A 19,584-nucleotide genomic window follows, 5' to 3' on the forward strand; every position below is an offset into this window, starting at 1 on the left:
GAAGTTAAGCCCTTCTAAATGTATGCATCTCCAGAGCTCTTGTTCTAAAAAGTCAATTGACTAAATTTTTTGAAAAGCAAAGAGGAGGTCAGACCACGCAGCCATTACTCCCGGCCGTTGGGCCTTCCCAGCCACTACAAGCTAGTTAAGAACGTGTGTGTAAGAGAAAGAGGGAAAGCTCTTTGAACCTGGATGTAAGAGGTGACACGCAAGGAGAACAGACTGAGGAGTGAGAAACTGGGGAGAAAAACACAGGAGCGGAAGGGAAGGAGAGAGGGAAGAAATAGCAAGACCAGCATTTCAGAGGCGAGTTTCTCCCCGAGACTGCCCGCTACGCTGGCGGTCTGGCCTCTCTAGCTGCAGCCAGGGCTGGGAGATGACCGGGGCCAAATGGATCCTGCCTCAGACAGCCTGGCAGCAGCGCCTCTGCAGAAACCGCAGGCCCTCCTCCCCGGCTGCAGCGGCTGTGCTTCCAGGAACAGAGCCGAGGACCGATTCACAAGCGTTGCCTGCCCGGACGCCACCTTGGGAATTAATTGCAATCCGGGACTTGAGCTCCACTTTCCTGAGACAGCAGTGCCCCCCACCACCACCACCACTGTCAGAGCGCCCGGAGCCGCCCGTGTGCATCAGGGCAGGCTGATTGCAGGGGCACGGCTGTCCACCTGCGTCCTCTCTAGACTCCCTAAACCTAAGGGCTGCTGGTGTTTTCTTCCTTTTACATTTTAAGAAATTACCCACAGCATCGAGTGCAGGCCGAGGAGTGGAAATTGTCCAGGCTGAAAGCTCTGGGTCCTGGGTGCTTTGTCTTGACGCGGCCCTAGTGGCACTGACCTTGGGGTAATCCGTTTAGTCTCTGCTCTCAATTGCTTTCACGAGCAAGGCTGTGCCGTTCCACTGCCACTCTTGCTTCTCCAGGATGTTAAGAAGATTAAAGAAGACAAGGTGCGTGAGAATGCTTAGCAAGCAGCCGGAACCTTTCACAGATGCAGTAAGGCGTGTTGTCGATAACAGTGATAACCACACACGGTACCCATCTCTGAAAATTACTGTAACTATTTTTTTACTAATCAACTTCAACAACAACAACAAAAAATGGATAAAACAAGAGAAAAGATCTCACTGATTGCATCTGCGTGAGGCCTCTGAACTGTTAACTCTCAGTTTCACATGATAGGAAGTACCTTTTTCCAGCCCATATTTCAAAAGAGTGGGTATTTGCTATCACTTAACACAATTATATGCTTTGCTGAGTATATTGCAGAGAATAATTTTTAAGATAAAACTTGATTAATGCTCATCTTTACCGTACTCCTGTGAGCTGCTATTTATTGAGTGTTGAGTGGAAAGTGGGACAAGTAGCACCTCGTTGGGTCCAGTCTTAAGCCACTTAGTCCGGCTCCCCTTCTGCCATGAGGAAGCTGAAGTTCCAGAGGCTAATTTCCCACCCAGGATAAAGATGACTAACTGGCAGGGCTCTGGATTTGAAATCAGGTCTCTCAGTCTAAAATTTGTGTTTACTTTGACATAATACTGTCTCTGTGAGCTGTTATAGCATAACAATAAATAAAACAAAAGGCATCAATAAATCAAATGGCGACGTTCATTTTAGAGCACGAAATTAAATGAACAGGTCATTGATTAAATATTTTGGAAAGCAAAATTTAGCTAATGGACTAACTGGTATCCAAAAAGATTTTTGGAACATGATTTGCAGTTCCAGTACTCTCCTTGTAGTCAGGGCTTCAGCTGTATTAGTGTCCTGCAGGGGCCCTGGCTTCAGAGGACCCACAGGAGGGAGGGTTAGGAATTTGCTTTTATACAAGGTCAAAAATGGAGTGTAGGGGGATTGTTCTTTGCTCTAAATGTTCACTTTGACAATTAGTCTCAGGGTTAAATGACACATGTCGAATTTTTTTTAGTGCATATTTTCACTTCTTGTCTATAGTGGTGATCCATAAATTTGGCCCCACAGATCAGGCAGTAAATTTTTTTAATGAAAATTTCAAGGCCCCGTCTAGATCCACTGAGTCAGAATTTGTGATATTTCTATTTAGAAAATTCCCCTCCAGACATTTCTGATATAGCTGGTTCCTTGATTCACTGATCTGTTGTGATTTATGACCTTTCAAAATTGATTTTTTTAATGCTGACATTAAATAGCCCTTGTGCCATATAATGCACTTGGATTTTTAAAATAGCACTAAATTATAAAAGCTATAGTTACTGAAAACCAAAACTTTCTGTAATTATAATTCAAATGGCTGAAAATGGAAAACATACATGTAAAATTTTATAGAATGTCAACGAAGGAAAGGAATGCTAACAGCCATCTCTTTCCCATGTTGAGGCCTCATGTTACAACTTTCTCCCAAAGTGAATTTTATGTCTGAGACATAAAGAAAGATCCAAGAACTCCTCTGGGGAGGGCAGCAGCAGGCCCTACAAGGCGATTAGAATTGTCTCTAACCACTTCAATGAAGACTTTTCAGCTTCTCCAAGATCACTCTGCACAAACTCTCAATAATTCACTGTTTTGTAACATGATCATTTATAGGAGATATTTTTCTGTTATTGCTGTAAACAAAAAAATTGTTTAATAAACATAGATTGTTATTTTTCCCATATGCTCGACAACTCATTCAGATCCATAAATAGACAACAAGAACGTTACCCACAGTGTATAAATAGAGAAGTAGCATGCTGTGGCTATCAGCCAAGTTCAATGTGAGCAAATTGAATTAACATGTGACTGCAAGTATCTGAAAACTAATCCCCAAAATAAATAGGATATAAGTCATCCCATAACTGAAGAAAAAAAAAAAAAGAATAAACAAAACCGCTCAGGTCCAATTTTGTGCACAATTTATTCTAAGAAAATTCCGTTTCTAGTAACTTGAGATTTCAATGTTGGTTCTTTCTCTAATAGTAAAATAAAGTTTGTTGTTCTCTTATATGTACACTTTTTTTTTCCTTTTTAAAAGGCCTATTTTTAGGTGGAGCTTTGAAAAATAATCATTCCATCAAACCCCTCGTGCATTTCTTCTTATTCCTGGTTAAGGAATGTAGTGATAGGGAAGTTTAGCAAGGTGCTGTGTGCTTTTATCATTGCTGTGTTGATTCTGAGACCTCGAAACCCAAGCCGGCTTTTAAGTTCAAACTCTTCCATCCAGCCTTCAGGAAGGGAGCCCTGCATGTAGACATGCCTGAGATAGAGCCAAAAAATAGCAGTCTCTATGAAAACTGCATCGGAATGTTGGGAATTACATTTTGGAGACAGAATATAGAAACCTACTGGTAAGTCTGAGCAAGATAAAACCCCAAATCATCTCCACTTATGAGAATGAATAAACTTGATCAAATCAAGTTATGCATTACGTATTTTTCACCTCTTTCTTTCAAAGCTATGTAGGAAAAAGTCAAGGATTATGAGTCAGTACTAACAGCTTTTACTTCCTTAGTGTTATAGCATTCAATAGTTTGGAATGATGAAACATTAGAGTGAAAATTATTATTTTCTTTTCTTGAAATCACTTGCGTAGGAATAAAAGTTTAACCTGTTCCTTGTAATTAGGTTTCGATGGTGTCCTTCTGTGTCAGTGTATGGAGTGGGAGACTGAAGATCTAGATGGATTTCACTTTCATTAAACAAAACAAAAAAGGAAGTTTAATGGACTTTCACAGTTCAGCATTGATTTCTGCAACTAACACAGAGTCGTGTATACATTGAATAAATGGTACTCAAATGACGCTTGCTGGTAATCTTTGAAAGCTTTATTCTGAAGGCCTCTTTTTCCTGTGTTATCTCCCTTTCACAGCCTACCTTTCCTGTGGGTCCCGCCATAGGGACAAATACGGCGATTAGCTTTGCTCCTTACTTAGCACCTGTAACCCCTGGAGTTGGGTTAGTTCCAACGGAAATTCTACCCACCACACCTGTTATTGTTCCCGGAAGTCCACCGGTCACTGTCCCGGGCTCAACTGCAACTCAGAAACTTCTCAGGACTGACAAACTGGAGGTACTTCCATTGTGTTTGTGGTTTGAGATGCATTAGTGAACTTTGAAAGTGAGTGCTGGAGAGATACTAAATCAGCCTGGAAAACACACACATGCACATGCATGCGCGCGCGCACACACACACACACACACACACACACTCTTCTAAAACCCATGCATTTGGAATTCTATGGTTGGAATTTAAGGCCAAGTATAAAGGACATTCATCTGTGGGAAAAGAATACAGTTATTCAAGGAACAATTAGCATGGAATGTATGTTCAGGAGCAGAGTATTTAACAGACCACTGGGGCATGGCATCAGTCAGTATGCTGGCACCAGGGATGGTTCCCAAAGGCCTCTGTTGGGCCAGATGTTAACCTTTGTTAGAGCCTGGAAAGGCCTGAGAAGAAGCCAGCCAGGAGCCCAGCGGTGAGGACATGGGGGACATCAGGACTATGCCAACTAGAGCTATCATAATACAGTATTTTAAGAACGAGTATGGCTATTCTCTGGGGTCTCAGAGGAGCAGTTCTGTTTGTGCCATTGGTAGGTGAGGGGGAATGGAGTTTGGACAAATTTAGTTAATAATTCAGATATTTTCATTGTCTTAAAGTCAAGTGTGCTATAAAGTTTTAGAGAATCATATATTTATAAAACACAACTTGTGAATCAAGCCAACCCCTCTGTACTTCACTGGCTAACATTTCTCTTCAAGCAGAGCTGGGGATTCACCCACTTCTCTTACTACTATAGCTTATAACATCTGACAGGGATTGTCTATGGCTCAGTTAAGATTCCAAGAGATTTTTCAAAGAGTTCCTTTAAGGCCACTACCAATTAAGTTGTTGGGTGCTACTCCTATGGTTTAGAAGCACACTGCGTTTCATGTTGACTCATTTGAGAATGTTGTTCGTACAATGTGCATTTGTTTAAGTTCTTTATCCAATAAGTCTTGAGGGCAATGAAATGTTGCCGTCTAATATTGGCTTCAATCTGGGGTATTTGGATCCCCACATGAGAAGTCTGTACACTCCAATAGCTGCAGTCTTGAGAAGAGCAGCAAAGGCCTTTTCCCTTTGACTAGGAACAGACCTTTCGTGGGCCTGGAAAAGGGTTTGGCGCGCCACCTGCTGGGCCCGTGCAGCCTCGGTGCTCAGTACGTGACTGCTGCAGAAAACAAATTAAATCAGCTGAGTGGGGAACAACTTGTCCTTCCCAACAGGACTGTAGACCGGGACATATGTACAGATGATTCACTGTGATTTCAGCTGAGCCAGCTCTCAGTTCGTTTCAACCCAGGAACGAAGTTGCCTGCAAACAGGCAGATAGATACCCTTAGTACACGCATCTGGGCCACAACCTCCCACAACCTTCACCACAACCTCCCATAACCGTCCCCACAACTCCCAGGCCGGCCTCAGGCAGGTGCCATCCCATTTAGAGAGGAAGGCTTCCTCAAAGTCTGTGGAAACGCCTGAGTAATTTTTATTTTGTACATCTCATGAACTAAATATGGCATCTCGGCTAATATCCAGTATCTGAGGAAGCTGAGCAATTTTGTCTTCTAGCTGTTTACCCTTGAAACCCGTGTGGCTACTCATCAGTAAAGGTCATATCGGTGACCTTCACATAATGTCACTGACAATCAAGATGTGAATTATCACTTTAACATACCAACTGTGCAATCAGAGCCTACCATTTACAAAAACCTTACAATGTACGGATCCTTCCTTCCTAATGATGTTTATAAACAGTATAACAGTAACAGTAAAGCAGTATAACAACAGTAAAAACATGTTGTTCATGTTATCTGTTCAAAGCAGATTGAAGAATACTATTTAATAAATTCTAAACTTCTCAATTCTAAAGAAAACTTAATTTCTACAGTAAATTTCTGATCTACCACCGGGTGAGAAGATGGGGCATTTTCATTCGTTGGGGTTTCCAAATAAGGATTTAGGAGTAAAGAAAAAACAGCAACACTTCAAACTCGATTTACTTTCCCCCTTTTATTTCTTTCCCTTGATCTCTTTCCATAGTTCTCTCCTTTTTATTCATTTTTATTTTACTCTTCATCTTCTTTCTGTATTGTCAAAAATAATCAGAGTGGCCTTAAAATGAAAGTTTTGGTCTCTTAAACATTGTGCTTCTTCTGATTTATGATTATAAACTCTCTCTCCAGAGTAGAGGAGACCTAAGTGAAAACAGGAATATTCCAGTTCTCGCCACCCCCACTTTCTAGCTCACAGAAGAGGAACGAGTTAGTCCATTTCCCCCCAGTTGTTTTGGGGTGTGCAGCTAGGACCTAGTGGTTTGATGGGTGGCAAAATTATCCCTCATGAGAAAGCCTAGAGCATCTAGCATTGTCAGGGTAGGCGATTAGAGATCTATAGATAAAGACATAGCCACATAAGATCTGTGTATCTCCCAAAATATTTATGTTTCCAAATTATGTGTATCCAAATTACATGCATACAAATTATATATGTGAATTAAATATCTATCCAAATTATTACATACATAACCTCCAAATGCATATATACTATCATGTTCAAGGACAACAGGCGCCTTGTGGTTTTCCTTTGTTATTTTAGCTAAGCTGCAGCTTCGGGCTGACTTTTCTCAGTACAGATTCTCACCCCAGAAGCCAGCGTGCAGCAAAACTCAAAATTCGTTTTCCAAGGATTCTGAGAGCTTGAATGCTGGGTAATCGAAATTTTACCTCCCAGGGCACAAAAGCCATGGCCAAAGACAGGACAGGCCTTTATTCGTGTTGCGTAATTAGTGCATGGCTCCATAAAGGGCTGCGCTGGCAGAGGCGTCTCGGCGCAGGCCTGCAGGCCGCGGCTGCATCCTCTGCTCTTCTCCCGTGTCCCAGGTCTGCAGGGAGTTCCAGCGCGGGAACTGCGCCCGGGGAGAGACCGACTGCCGCTTTGCACACCCGGCCGACAGCACCATGATCGACACGAATGACAACACCGTAACCGTTTGTATGGATTACATAAAGGGGCGTTGCATGAGGGAGAAATGCAAATATTTTCACCCTCCTGCACACTTGCAGGCCAAAATCAAAGCGGCGCAGCACCAAGCCAACCAAGCCGCGGTGGCCGCCCAGGCAGCCGCGGCCGCGGCCACAGTCATGGTAAGTGGGGCGCGCCCGCCGCGCACCTTCCCCGCCGGGGCCCGGGGAGCCGAGCGCGCCCCGGAGCGCGGGGCGCATCGGGGAGGCTGCTGTCCCTGCTGCTCCGCTGCGCAGTTCGATGGTTGCTCTCCTTTTTCTGTTCTGTTCTGTTCCCCCCTCCCTTCTCCGGCACAATAAGTAAATCCCTCAGGCGCAGGTGGCCGGCGCGAGCGCCCGCGCCTTCCCCGTCCTGCTGCGCCCCGGGCGCGCGGGCCTGGCCCGGGCTGGAGCGGGGAGGGGGCCCCGGGGCGCGGGCGAGCAGAGCCGAGGCGCTGCGGGCCCCACAGCCGCACCCCGCGCAGGGGCCCCGGGGGGGGGGGGCCGGCTCCCCGCGCAGCCCTGGCGGCTGCCCACCTTGGCTGGGCACAAGGGCGCGTCTCGGGCTCTGCCGCCCCCGCCCCCACTGCAGGGAAATTTTTATGCGGAACATTGTCACGAAACAGATGAAAATGGAGCCGTCCTGGCCGGTTCCACAAAAGAAAGAAAAAAGCCAAACCTGTAACCCAGCCTCGCTCCCCTGAGTCACTGCTGCGCCCTCTGAGACCAGCAGTGCCATCATTAGTGCTACCTGGGAGCCCGTCACAGCCCCAGAATCTTCTGTCCCAGCCCAAACCTTTGGGATCTGAAATGGAAATTTAAAACAGCCCCAGGTATTCTGCATACACGGTAGCATTGGAGAAGCACCTCTGAAGGCTGGTTCTCCGGCGTGCTGCATTTTGGAATCGCCTGCATCTGGAATCTGAGGGCTCTGGAAGGTTTGACCATCCTCAGACCTACACTCAAAGCTCCTTATTTAAGGGGTGGGGAGGAGGTCTGGGCAGTGGCATTTTTTTTTTAAGCTCTCAGGTGATTCCAAATTGTAGTCAAGGTGAGAACGTCTGCACTAAGCTGTAGAAGTTTCTAATTATTTTTTCTTTAATCTGACCTCTGCGGCTTAAAGGAGTCAAGTTTAAACTATCACAGGTGCTGTGCACTCCTCTCTCCGTTCAGAACATTTAATGATGTGGGCCACGCCTCAGGCACACAGCTTGGAGTTTAGTAAGCAAGAGAGATAAGCCTCCTCAGTAAAACCTGATTAAATGCATATTGGGGTTCAGTGGGGCCTGGAGGACTCCATGGCCAGCTCCCCCTTGGGAAGGGTAGATGAGGCTTCTGAGGTGAAAGGCATAGTTTAATGCACAATGCTTTAATAACTGCTCAAAATGTAAGTTCATCATTAGTCAACGTTCCTTCCACAAATGCTTTTCAAGGCCCCAAAACACAACAAGGTAGTGAGAGAGGGGTACGGAGCCTGCCCCCTCTGATGGCCTTTAGTGGGGGGGGGGTGTGCAGACCTTTGGGGTATAAGTCCCTGCACCATTCTCCCTCAGCGCCTCTTCTGGGAGTCCTTGTGTGCGCCTCATCCTCTGTCAAGGACATCACACTCATTTCTGAGTGTGTTTCTATATATGGGGGGTGGTGCCTATCTCCATGTGAGTTAGCACACACTGGAGAAAGCCCCCCCCACACACACACACACTCACACACATTCCTTTTTGCTGTTGTTCCAGTAAAAGACTGTTTCTCAAAACTGATCACTGGTACTGAGGAGGGGAGAGATGGTTGAGGGAGGGTGAGAGTAGATCAGTAACTCAAGACTATGAAAAAGGAATTCTAGAGAGAGCACATGGTGGGGGGGGGGGTCCATCAATTTTTCCAGTGGGGAGGACATCTTAGTGAAGTTCTCATCCTTCTAGGCCAACCCCAATTTATCCTAATTGGTGTGCTGAGCTTTGGACCCAAGAACATAACTTCCCCTGGCTATGAGCACATCATAACCAGGTGCTCAGGGCACCCGCTAGTCAGGACTCTCCCAAGAGACGCAGCCCCACCGAAATAAATGAAAAGTTGGGCCTGATCAGATCATGTGGTGATCTGATGTCTCCCAAGAAAGTGATGGTCAAATCGAGCTCGAAGATGGGAATCCAGGAACCTGAATGCCAGCAGGCCCCCCATCGCCTTCTCTGCTTCTCTTCTTTAAGACCAGCTTGTCCACACAGCACCAGCCCTGGCTTTGAACACCCACCTGTTGGCACATACAGTTTCCATCTTTGGAAAGAGAGGGAACAGTATCTTCTACACCCACTGGGTTTAGCAGGAATAAAAATGAAGGGTCATTTTGGCAGCTGTCCTGTGATCAGAGTAATCGCCTCCTGGACTTGGCTCCTCCTGGCTCACAGTGGCCGGCCCTGGCTCTGGGTGTGCAACAGGGTTCAAGGAATAGGAAAAGATTAGCCCCTGTATCTCAAATCCTGCTAATATAACAAGCCACCTCTGAGCGAGGCACTAATACTGAACTTAGAGCTGAGCCCTGAATTTACCTGGGCCTCCATCTTATCTACCTGCTTGCTAGAAGCACCAGCTCTAACATCCGCTGTCAATACATACTCCATCGCTTACAAGTCACCCCTCCTGTGTTTTTCAGGGGAAGATGATTGGGGTTGAGGAGGGTAAGAGAAGGACAGGCCCCTCACTAGAACAGGTCGTGCTCAGCCTCAGATCTTCACATGGAGACTGCTCCCTGCTCTGTCCCTGCCCTTCCCTGCGGGTCCATCTTTCCCGCCAAGGACCCCACAGAGGAGGTCTGTGGACCTCGTTACCATAGTTTCTTGAATTGTTACACCGCACCCAAATTAGGAATTCTGATATTTCAGGGACTCTTGTTGCAGCTTCGTCAAATACAACCCAAAGGAATGTAGTTTCAGAGCAAAAGCAATTCCTTCTGACAACGACATGAAAATGGCTGCACCTGTCATGTCCATGCAGTTGGAGTTATGGGGTGTTGGAAACCAGTGTGGGTGCACTTGGATGAAGTCAAGGCATTCCTTCCCTGGTGCAGGATTACTGAGTACACTGAAGAGGAATCGTTATTTTATTTCCTCATATCATACGACAAATGGGAATGACGATCACTGTGGAAGATCTTGAGATTTCATTTGCCCTGTTCCATAGCGCAGTTTGGATTATCGTCCAGGGATCTTGCCTTCTTTTGATTAATTGGACCCTGAAAATGAATTTAAAGCTTTGATTCCACAGAGACATTGATTTCCTTTAAGGCCTATTTTCTTTCACAATACCTCTTAAAATGTGAGCATCACCCTCACCAGAATTTTGTTCAATGTGGAAATAAGCTAGACAGAGCCTCTCGGTCATTTTTAACAAATAGGGTATCTGATCTTCAAGCGCGTAGTCTTTCTTCACACACACCAGAATGGGGTAACTAACCAGGAGGTGAAAGGAAACAGGATCAGTTGCCATCACCTGGATGAGTCTCAGTTGTTCAGGAAAACGTGCATGGAAACACTGAGTTCCATGCTGCTGTCCACCTCCTTCTCTTTCACGTGGAAAAGGCAGCTCTGGTCACTCGTTGTGCTTTCTTGGCCCCAGATTTGGTCCTTGCTTGTGCCACCTACCGTGTGTCCTTGCTTTTCTAGCATCAGCCAGAAGTGGGGTATCTTTGATACAAAAAAACCAAAAAAACTAGCTGCATATAGGACCTTATCCTACTACCCTATTCATTTACACAAAGCTGGAGGAGGCCCAGAGGGGGCAGAGGATCAGAAATGTGGGTGAGACCAACAGGTGCCTCATGATAGGGGCTCAATTAGAGGAACCTCCCAGAAGGGCCTCAGCTTGCTCCTGAGCCCCACCAGGCTTGGTAATCTCTAAGGTCTGTTCTCAGCCTGAAGATCTTTCCTAGGGGTAAACATGCCAACAGTCAAATAATATCCTATAACAAAAAAAGTCTGTGTTCCACAAAGCCTTGTGGTAACTGGGCTCCGCACGGACTTTGAAATGCGTTCTACACACGGGCTCTGCCGTGGGAACTGTGCAGAGTATTAATATGTATTTTTGACCCTTCAAAACCTTTCCATTTCCTTGAAGGCAAAATATTTGCTTCTGGTAAAGATAACCACCCTGAGGAGTAGGAGAAAAGATCGCCTGTCCCTGTTCAGCCCAGTTTAGAGCTTTCAGTTTCTTCCTAGATTTTTCCAGTTTCTATGGAAATTAAGTTTTATGGAGCCATGGCAGGAAAAAAGAGAAGATTACCCCTCCAGGTGATTGTGCTAGGGCAAAAATAGTTAATATTTCTTAGGCTACTTGGAGATTTCATTAACTGATGCTTTGTTAAATGAAAATTTTGTTCATCAATACTGACCTTTGGAGACATCATCCTTCTTGTAGTTAGCATATCAGAAGAGATCACCCCAGTAGTTGATTCTTCCTCTAACTGTCTCCCAGGGACTGACAAAGGGAAGGGAAGACAGAGTCCAGAAAGTTGAAGCCAAAATGAAGAGTATATCCACCTAATTAATGTCCTCAGTGCATTCTAGGAGAAGCGATGTGGCCTCTGTAGTTAGCACAGATTAATTTAAAAAAAATTAACTGCATTTTTTATCCAGAAATTTTAAACAAAGATTTTAAACCAAAATGGTGTCATGGGAGTTAGCTGATGGTGAACTTACATTTGAAAAAAGAATATTCAGTACAAAGAAACTTCTTATCACAGAGCTCATTGGTATTTTGAAATGTTCGCAATTTTACTTTCAGAACAATGATTTCATATTTTTGGATGGCCTTTAACAAAACTGCCTTCCAAACATTTTCTGCATTGGCCATTCTAAATCTCTGTGTGCCTGTGGCCCTTCCCACTCGGTCCCGAGTCCCTGTTTTACCCCTGTATCGCCTTACCTCGTCTCTCACCCTCTCTACATGTTTTATCAAAGGCTGGGTGCCTATTACTTGCCAAGGAAAATGCCATACATTGTTTCCCATTTTGAGCCTGGACTCTCTCACATACCCAGGGCATCATTCTTACTCAGAACTTCCAAATATAATGTTCATTAGACAAACCTGAGGGATTTACCTATTGTGCTAAACGTAGAAAAGGGGTATTCCATTTTTGATTTGCATTGGACTTATTCCTTTTAATTTCTTTATTTGCATAGAATTCCATCATAGAAGTTTTAGTTTTATGTGTGTTTTTTTTTTTTAACAGCAATTATCAAGGAATAGGAACATTTTTCATTGTGGTCGAAATCAATCCATATTGGTATTTATTTTAGCTGTGGAATAAAACTATCTGCCCAAAAGTATGGTTCTAAGTTAAATATATTATTTTAGTTCTAATATTGCAAGCAGTATTTGCTTTTTTTCTTTTTTCTTTTTTTAGCTGTTTGCTATTTTTAGCTGTTGTATTTGTTCTAGCCAAGAGTTTCACATCTCATTAACTGGGTTGGTCAGTGAGCATAGTAAACGTACAAATAGAGCAAATATAAATTATTTTGATAACTGAGGACACTCGATACCTTTTAAAAAGGTATTTTCTTAGTGTAAGCGGGTAAGTTGTTTGAGAAAAATTGACGTATAATTTCATATGTAGTGGAAAACATGGAATGGATGATAAGTTAGTCATTAGAAACAGTCTGAGGGAATAAAAGGGGGAAATTTCAGGACTTGCTAGTCAAATTCAAAATTTATTACGATTGGAACCTTATTCCACATTGTCAGCTCCACACTAGCAGAGTGAAGAGAAGAATTGAGACAATTATCCACATAATTCAGACAAAAAATTACGATCCAAACCCAAACCATTTTGCCTCAATAATCTTGTGTTTGAATATTTTTTTGCCTGAATTTTTTTGTCTCAGTTTGCCCCTTCATTTTGTTAGGCTAGATCTTCATTTAAAATCATTTTTATAAAAATGAAAGAGACTATCCTTTCTTTGACTTGGCTCTCATACTTAGCGTCCTCATTGTTTTAGAGTCAAAAGCTAACTTATCAGAAGTTCTTCCATCCTGTGGCCCTTAAAAGTGTTGCATTTTTTTCTGAAGCAATATAAAAATGCTTATGGTGTGTATGCAAGCTGCTGTTTTAATTAACTTTCCTGAATTTCAAACATCTATATTTTACTCTCTTATATGCTTTTAACTAAGGTATAGTAGATGCGTTTTTGCTTCAATACTAATTTAAGGTGTAATATTCATTTCTTTAGAGAACATTTTTGTTGTTGTGCATGCCTAGTGTTTTGTACGTTGTATATTGCATTCAGAATATTTTTTTCCTTCTCACCTATCCACAATGCAATGCCGTTCCCATGATGCACCTCTGCTTGCTGTTTACCTGTATGTTAATTCGCTTGAATCCCATTGGCCCACTGCCATCATGTGCTCGCTGCCTGTTATTAAAAGACTCAGTCGACTGCCAAAGCAATGAAGCGACCTCTCGAAGCATCTGTAGACCTGGTACTTTGACCTTTCACCTTTCGCTTTGCATGTAGCTTTTCAGAGAACCATCCGAGATTTGTATTACTTGTAAACTATTGGTTGCAAACAGTCATTATGATTAATTAATGAAAAGAATCCAATAAGGTGTTTAGCCATCCCATTTCATGTGTACTATGTGAAATAAATGAATCCTAACCGATTTTAATACCTTTTCCAAAAGAATGAAGCAAATTTAAATTACTTGGCTTGGGAAATGCTTACTGTAATTCCTATTAACCTTCAAATTCGAGAAACTGCATTTAGTTAAAGAAAAGATTAGGTATTAATAATAACACAAATGCTTCTTCCCTTTCCCCTACCCCCCACCCCTTAGACTAGTGTAACTCATTTTAAAAGCTGAAGTCATTTTTTTTGTTGTTGTTGTTGCTGCTTGGTAGTTTTTCTTTTCCTTAGTGGAGATGCTACCCCTTGGGGTGACGGAAATCATGCTTTCGCTCTCAGTAACAAACCCTCACTCATCCAACATTGCCGCTGTTTAAATTAAGGTGCATGGCCGAGGCATCTCCTTAGCTGTCATTTTGAAAAAGAATGTTGCGATTGATGATGTCTGTGGACAACGAAGTTGTGTTTACTTTGAGTTATACATACCCTGTTCACCTCTTCGTCCTAGGCCTTCCCTCCTGGTGCTCTTCATCCTTTACCAAAGAGACAAGCACTTGAAAAAAGCAATGGTGCCAGCACGGTCTTCAACCCTGGCGTGCTGCACTACCAGCAGGCTCTGACCAGCGCCCAGCTGCAGCAGCACACGGCGTTCATCCCCACAGGTACGCCCTCACCGTCCTCAGTCCTGTGTCCTGTGCCCTCGGTCATGTGCTTTCTTCTCATTCCTTTCAACTGTTTGGTGGCAGCTAGTTTTGCTTGTGAAAAGGTACAGTAAGTCTGACACTCAGCATTGTCCTAGCCGCCTAGATTTCGTTCCCTTGCTGGCAAAGGCAGCGGGGATTCTAAAGCCAAATATTTTATAGAGTCAAGTGACAGACTGAACCCTTGAGGAACAAGGAGCAGTTAGGGCTGTTGGCGTCTTGTATTTACACAAGCCAAGTAAAACTGTTGATGTAAGTCAGTCCTCTTGTGTGTGACAGTTGAAATGTGTCCTTAACCCTGAATGACCTAAAAATAGCAATTCCAATAAGTACTAATCTTTTTTTTTTCTATTCCTATTCAGAGCACTAAAAAAAATGAGGCTATTCAAATGAAAGCAATCCTCTACTCATATTTTTACTTCCATTCTCTCTTTCTCCATCCTTCTCAACTTCTACCCAATTCACAAATATATAGAGCTCTCCTGGGTTGCTGTGTTCACGTCTGATAATATTAGGCGCTGAGGTGCATTAACTCTGTCATTCCACTAAGAACTGAATGAAATTAATCATAGACTCTTGGAGTTTAAAGGATTCTTAGTGATCTCCACATCCAGTTGATTGTTTTACAGATGAGAAAACTGAGGCCCCCAAATGAGCAGTGACTTCCCAAGGCAGAGAACTAATGAGCAAAAGACCTAGAACCTAGTTTCCCATGACCAGTCCTGTGTGCATGAGGTGTCACCACCCGGCCTGGCCTCCATATGTGGAGTCTGCAAGTTCTCCATCCGATAGAGGCGCAGAGACAAAATTCCAGCTCCCCTCCCCTGCTCCATTTTCTAATTCATTTTCCTGACCACAGACAGACACACACCATATTCAGATACAAAGCATCCTCAGAACTTGACCTTTTAGTCTGTTAGAAGCAGGAATAATCTCAAAATAAACAAATTTTGCTAAAGTGTCAAAAAGCCCACAAAAGCCGGAGACTTAGCTCTCTGCTAGAAGACCGTCCGTTGAGTCCTGAGTTCCAATGTCAAAAGGTTGAACCCCTGAGAATAATTTGAAGGTGGCTCTAAGTGAGAGGCACTTTTATCAGGAAGGACTGTTGATCCGAATCCACACGCTTGGACTTACAGGTTTATTATCTGTTCCTTAAATCCCAAAGCAACACATCACAAGTTAACAGAAGAGGGAGTTGAGTGAACATTTCCATGGTATTCTTTGTCTGAAGTCTACAATTTGTCTAAAGTCTAGCCTGTTGATAATATTTATGACAGTAAAGATGCAATAACCATAACGACGACAGTTCTGAGTATTTAGTTTCCTTATCTAACTGCTCTTGTCTTAAAAGAAACAGCCTCACAGACCTGTAGGCTGAGTGTAGAAGGTGGTGTTTATCGGGGCTCCACCCTTGTCCTGTTACAGCCTTGATCAGTGACAGCACAGCAGTATTTCACTTGTGACCCACTTGCTATAACATGCTTGGAAAAAATAATTACAGACCTCCAGGCCCTGCATGATTTCCACAAGCGTCTTATTTCATAGACCTTGTCACTAGATATTAACAAGGGAAAAAAAAATCTCAGGCAAGAACATACTAAGGGCAAAAGAACAAGTCTGTTTCTGAAGACTGGGTCGTAAATCCACTACCGTGTGCTGGGAATGACTGAGGAACCCTGGAGCTAAGCCGTGCAGGAGACAGAAGGCCCCTAACTCATATTCTCCACTCAGTCCAATAATGGCTGACGTGTTAGGTCAGTGATAGGACCCTAATTTTAAAAGATTTTACATGGAGACCTATAAAGACATGCAAAGCAGAAGCGATACCATCCCTTATGCAATATCCTGATTATTGTTGATGAAATGCATCAGATTCGGACCCCCAGGCTGCACTGGCTGCTGTGGTTGTGCACTTCTGCCCTCTGCTGGAATCTTTAAGAACTGTTCAAGTGTGTCCAGCAACCCTCAGTGGAGTGGGTTTGGAGTCAATACAGGGGTCCCTGCCCTCTCAGGTCTGTGAACTAGATGTGTTTCCACCTGTAACATGGTGTAACCCTCATGGCGAACAAACATATGAATCTTTTTCTCTGAAATGGTATTTCAGTTTCTAAGTTTCGACATGTTTCTCTTAGCCCATTTAAGAAAAAAAATTATGAAAAGGAAATTAGCATAATCTTTCCTCCACTTAAATTCATACAAGAAAGTTTAATATTTATCTTGGCTCTCAGTTTTATTTCAGACTTCCGTTCTCACAAGCCACATTCTCAGCCTAATTTTAAAAATGATGAGGATAATAACCATTCAGTGCTAATCTTTGTTGTTTTTAACCTCTGCCAATGAAGTCTGATGCTAAAAATAATTTTTGTGACTTGGTAGACGGTGGGCCCATTATTTTTAAACTGACATTTTCACTTTTCTATAAATACTTCATATTAATAATTACCATAAATACGGAACAAAGAGCATTATGTGCCCGGGAGTTGCCCCAGTAAAAGATCAGTTATGATGGAGTTTCTGATATTCTACTAACAGTCTCCAAATGTGAATTTGGATTTTAGGAATTCTGCCTCCAGGCTGTGAAGATATTAATATAAAATATTGTACAAAACATGGGATTCTTCTCCCAAACCATGCTAATATAATTATCTCCCTGGTTGATGCCCTAGCACATTTGCAGTGGGTGGGAATTTTCCTTTTTTTTTTTTTTTTTGATAGGGGTTATTTTAACCTAGCAGTTATACTTTTTCTTTGCTATGTTAGGAAAGTGGCAAAAACCACACACACTTACAAAAATAGCAACATAACAATTCTTGGCATTTCTCTGACGGGTTTATTCTGAGTTACTGTAAGCGTACTTATAGACATTATCTTATTATCCTTCAAGGGAGTTCTGCCAGTGGCAGGCATAACTATTTGCATTTTTCAGATGGAAAAACTGAGGCTGGGTCTATGCTGCAAAGTGGAACATACTGTTAATGGGGTTACCCATTTAATTTTGACTTGACGATTCTAGAGCTGAAATACTTGTACAACTCAAGTGGAAAACATTTGAGGAGACTTTGTCATAGAATTAGTGCTTTGATGGAGCACTTCAAGCAATCAGAACAAAGACGACCCACAGACTCCCTCCTGGATTTATTTCACTACACTGGAAATATGGAGGACAAGGGATGTGCCAGCCCAAATATTTCCTCATGTTGCAGAAGTTGCCCCATGCCTTGGTGCAAGGTTTGTTGGCATCTCTAAATTAAAAAACACAGCAAAATTTACTCCATTCAATTCAACCACAATTTTTGAACACATAGTATGTCCTGGGCCCTCATATAGAGGAGTAAAGGGAATACAATGTACAGAATTAGGTGAAAACCAAATGAAATGCAAAATATCAGGTGCTAGGTAGGCAATGAGCAAAGCTAGTTAAATGTGAAGGAGGAGGCAGCAATGGCTTTGACCCACAGCGTGGGCAGTGGGTGGTGATGAGAAAGGATATGAAGAAAGAAGACATTCCAAGGAGCAGAAATTTGTTTAGGACTTACGTAGAGAAGATTTTACCAATAGGGAGTGTCCCAGCACAGGGATCGCATAGGATGGGAAGGGTGTATTTGAGGAATGGTAAGTTGTCCATTGGAGCTGAAAGTATTTAAGGGGTTTGTAGGGAGAGTGTGGTAGGAGAAAGGAAACGGGGGTGGAAAAGCTCAGAACCAACTCTGGGCATGGACAAGACAGCCACATACATGGCAAAGCTATGTGGATTTTTAGACCATGTAGAGAAGGGAGCTAATCAGATTAATTCGGTTGACCATTTCAGCCACATCTGAACAGAAGCTGAAGTGGTGTGCCCAGCCCTAGCCAGTGTAGCCCCAGAGCTGCCCTTGATGATTTACAGTCCCAGGGGCATTCACGTGTGTGACACAGGGAAACCCTGTAAGAAAGCCCTTGCATCTTGGGGTGCCCGGAATTACAGGGAATATTTATAGGAATAATTTTGAATCCAGTCATGGCTGACTTTACAATGAAACCATTCACAAACTGGGTACTACGTTTTAGGAACAAATTGCTCCCAACATACTTTCACTAATGACTAAGAACATTCATTCAACCCATGAACCACCTACTGCATTCCCCACAGGCTAGACAGACTTGAACCTTGTCCTCCCAGAGTGTACAGTAAACGAGGAGAGATGGATGTTCAATAAATACTCATATACGTATATGATTCAACATTTTATGAGTACTATGAATTAAAAAGTAGAGAGTTCAATGAAATTTAAAAAAGAAAACCAGTATAAATGGCATGTGGAGGTAGGTCAAAACAACAACAACAACAACAACAACACAGCTCAACAGTTCCCTGAAGAAGTGACATGTACCTGAGACCTGGACGATGATGGATAAAGATTATTCTAGGTGGAAGGGACGGCTTGTGGGAGCCCTAAAGTAGGACAGAGGCTGATGGGCTCTGTTCATGGAGATGAAAGGCTTCCCTGCCTAGAGCACGGAGCCCTGGGGAGAGTGTGTAGATGAGCTCGGGAGAGACTGGACCTTAAGGGGCCTCACCCAAAGACACTGAATCATGTTCAGCGGAGAAGTGAACGCACCTGTACTTGGAAAAGCCAACACAGGGGAAGATGGATAAGGGGGCGGAAGAGGGAACAAGAATGGAAGCAGAAAGGCCAGAGAATGGTGAGCAGGACTAGAGAAGTTGCAGTGGACATGCACAGACGCACAAAGGGTGCATTTTAGAAGCAGGATTGCTTGGCATATTGGTGAGTTAAACCTGGAAATTTCACGAGGGAAAGTGATGTCAGGTAGAACTTTCCATTTAGATTAGAACTTGTCCCATGGATGGTGATGGCCCTCTAGCATGTCCTGAGGGGCAGACACTGAGCCTGTGGGAAAGATCAGTGCTTGGGCATGTTACACCTGAGACACCTGGGAGCCGTGCAGGTAGAAAAGCCAGTTGAGCGTTTGGATGAAAGGACCTGGAGTTCGCAAGAGAGATGTGGGCAGGACACATAAATCTGGAAGCTGTGAACTCATATAGGTATTATTTAAATCCTTTATGGAACAATAAGCCAGGGAATGGTATAGAATAGATGAGAAGAACCCAGAACTGACAAACCTGGAAAACTCCAGCATGGGTGTGTGTGTGTGTGTGTGTGTGTGCAAAAAATCCAAGGAAACTGAGTGCTAGTTATGACAGAATGGAGAGAATGGTCGATCGCAGCATGTTTCGAACCTCAGGATGCAGAATGAGGAGGGAAGGGCCCTTCC

The 19,584-nt window shown here is 43.4% G+C and overlaps 1 protein-coding gene across 9 annotated transcripts in view; it reads left to right on the top strand.

The window, feature by feature from the left end:
• The window catches only part of MBNL2 (muscleblind like splicing regulator 2), a gene marked incomplete at both ends in the record, with an annotated part of 101,409 nt that overhangs the window by 57,408 nt on the left and 24,417 nt on the right, over positions 1-19,584 (top strand). For 3 of the 9 annotated variants that reach the window (XM_084235711.1, XM_084235703.1, XM_084235704.1), the window contains 3 exons: positions 3,819-4,019; positions 6,878-7,141; positions 14,118-14,271. In XM_084235711.1, coding sequence (XP_084091837.1) covers positions 3,819-4,019; positions 6,878-7,141; positions 14,118-14,271 — 619 coding nt within the window. Of the gene's footprint in view, positions 1-3,818; positions 4,020-6,877; positions 7,142-13,411; positions 13,466-14,117; positions 14,272-19,584 lie in introns of all 9 variants that reach the window. The other 6 variants (XM_084235709.1, XM_084235710.1, XM_084235705.1 and 3 more) reach the window with 3 other exon arrangements.

The sequence above is a fragment of the Talpa europaea genome (assembly GCF_964194135.1).
Source record: "Talpa europaea genome assembly, chromosome: 6".
Classification (NCBI taxonomy): Eukaryota; Metazoa; Chordata; class Mammalia; order Eulipotyphla; family Talpidae; genus Talpa; species Talpa europaea.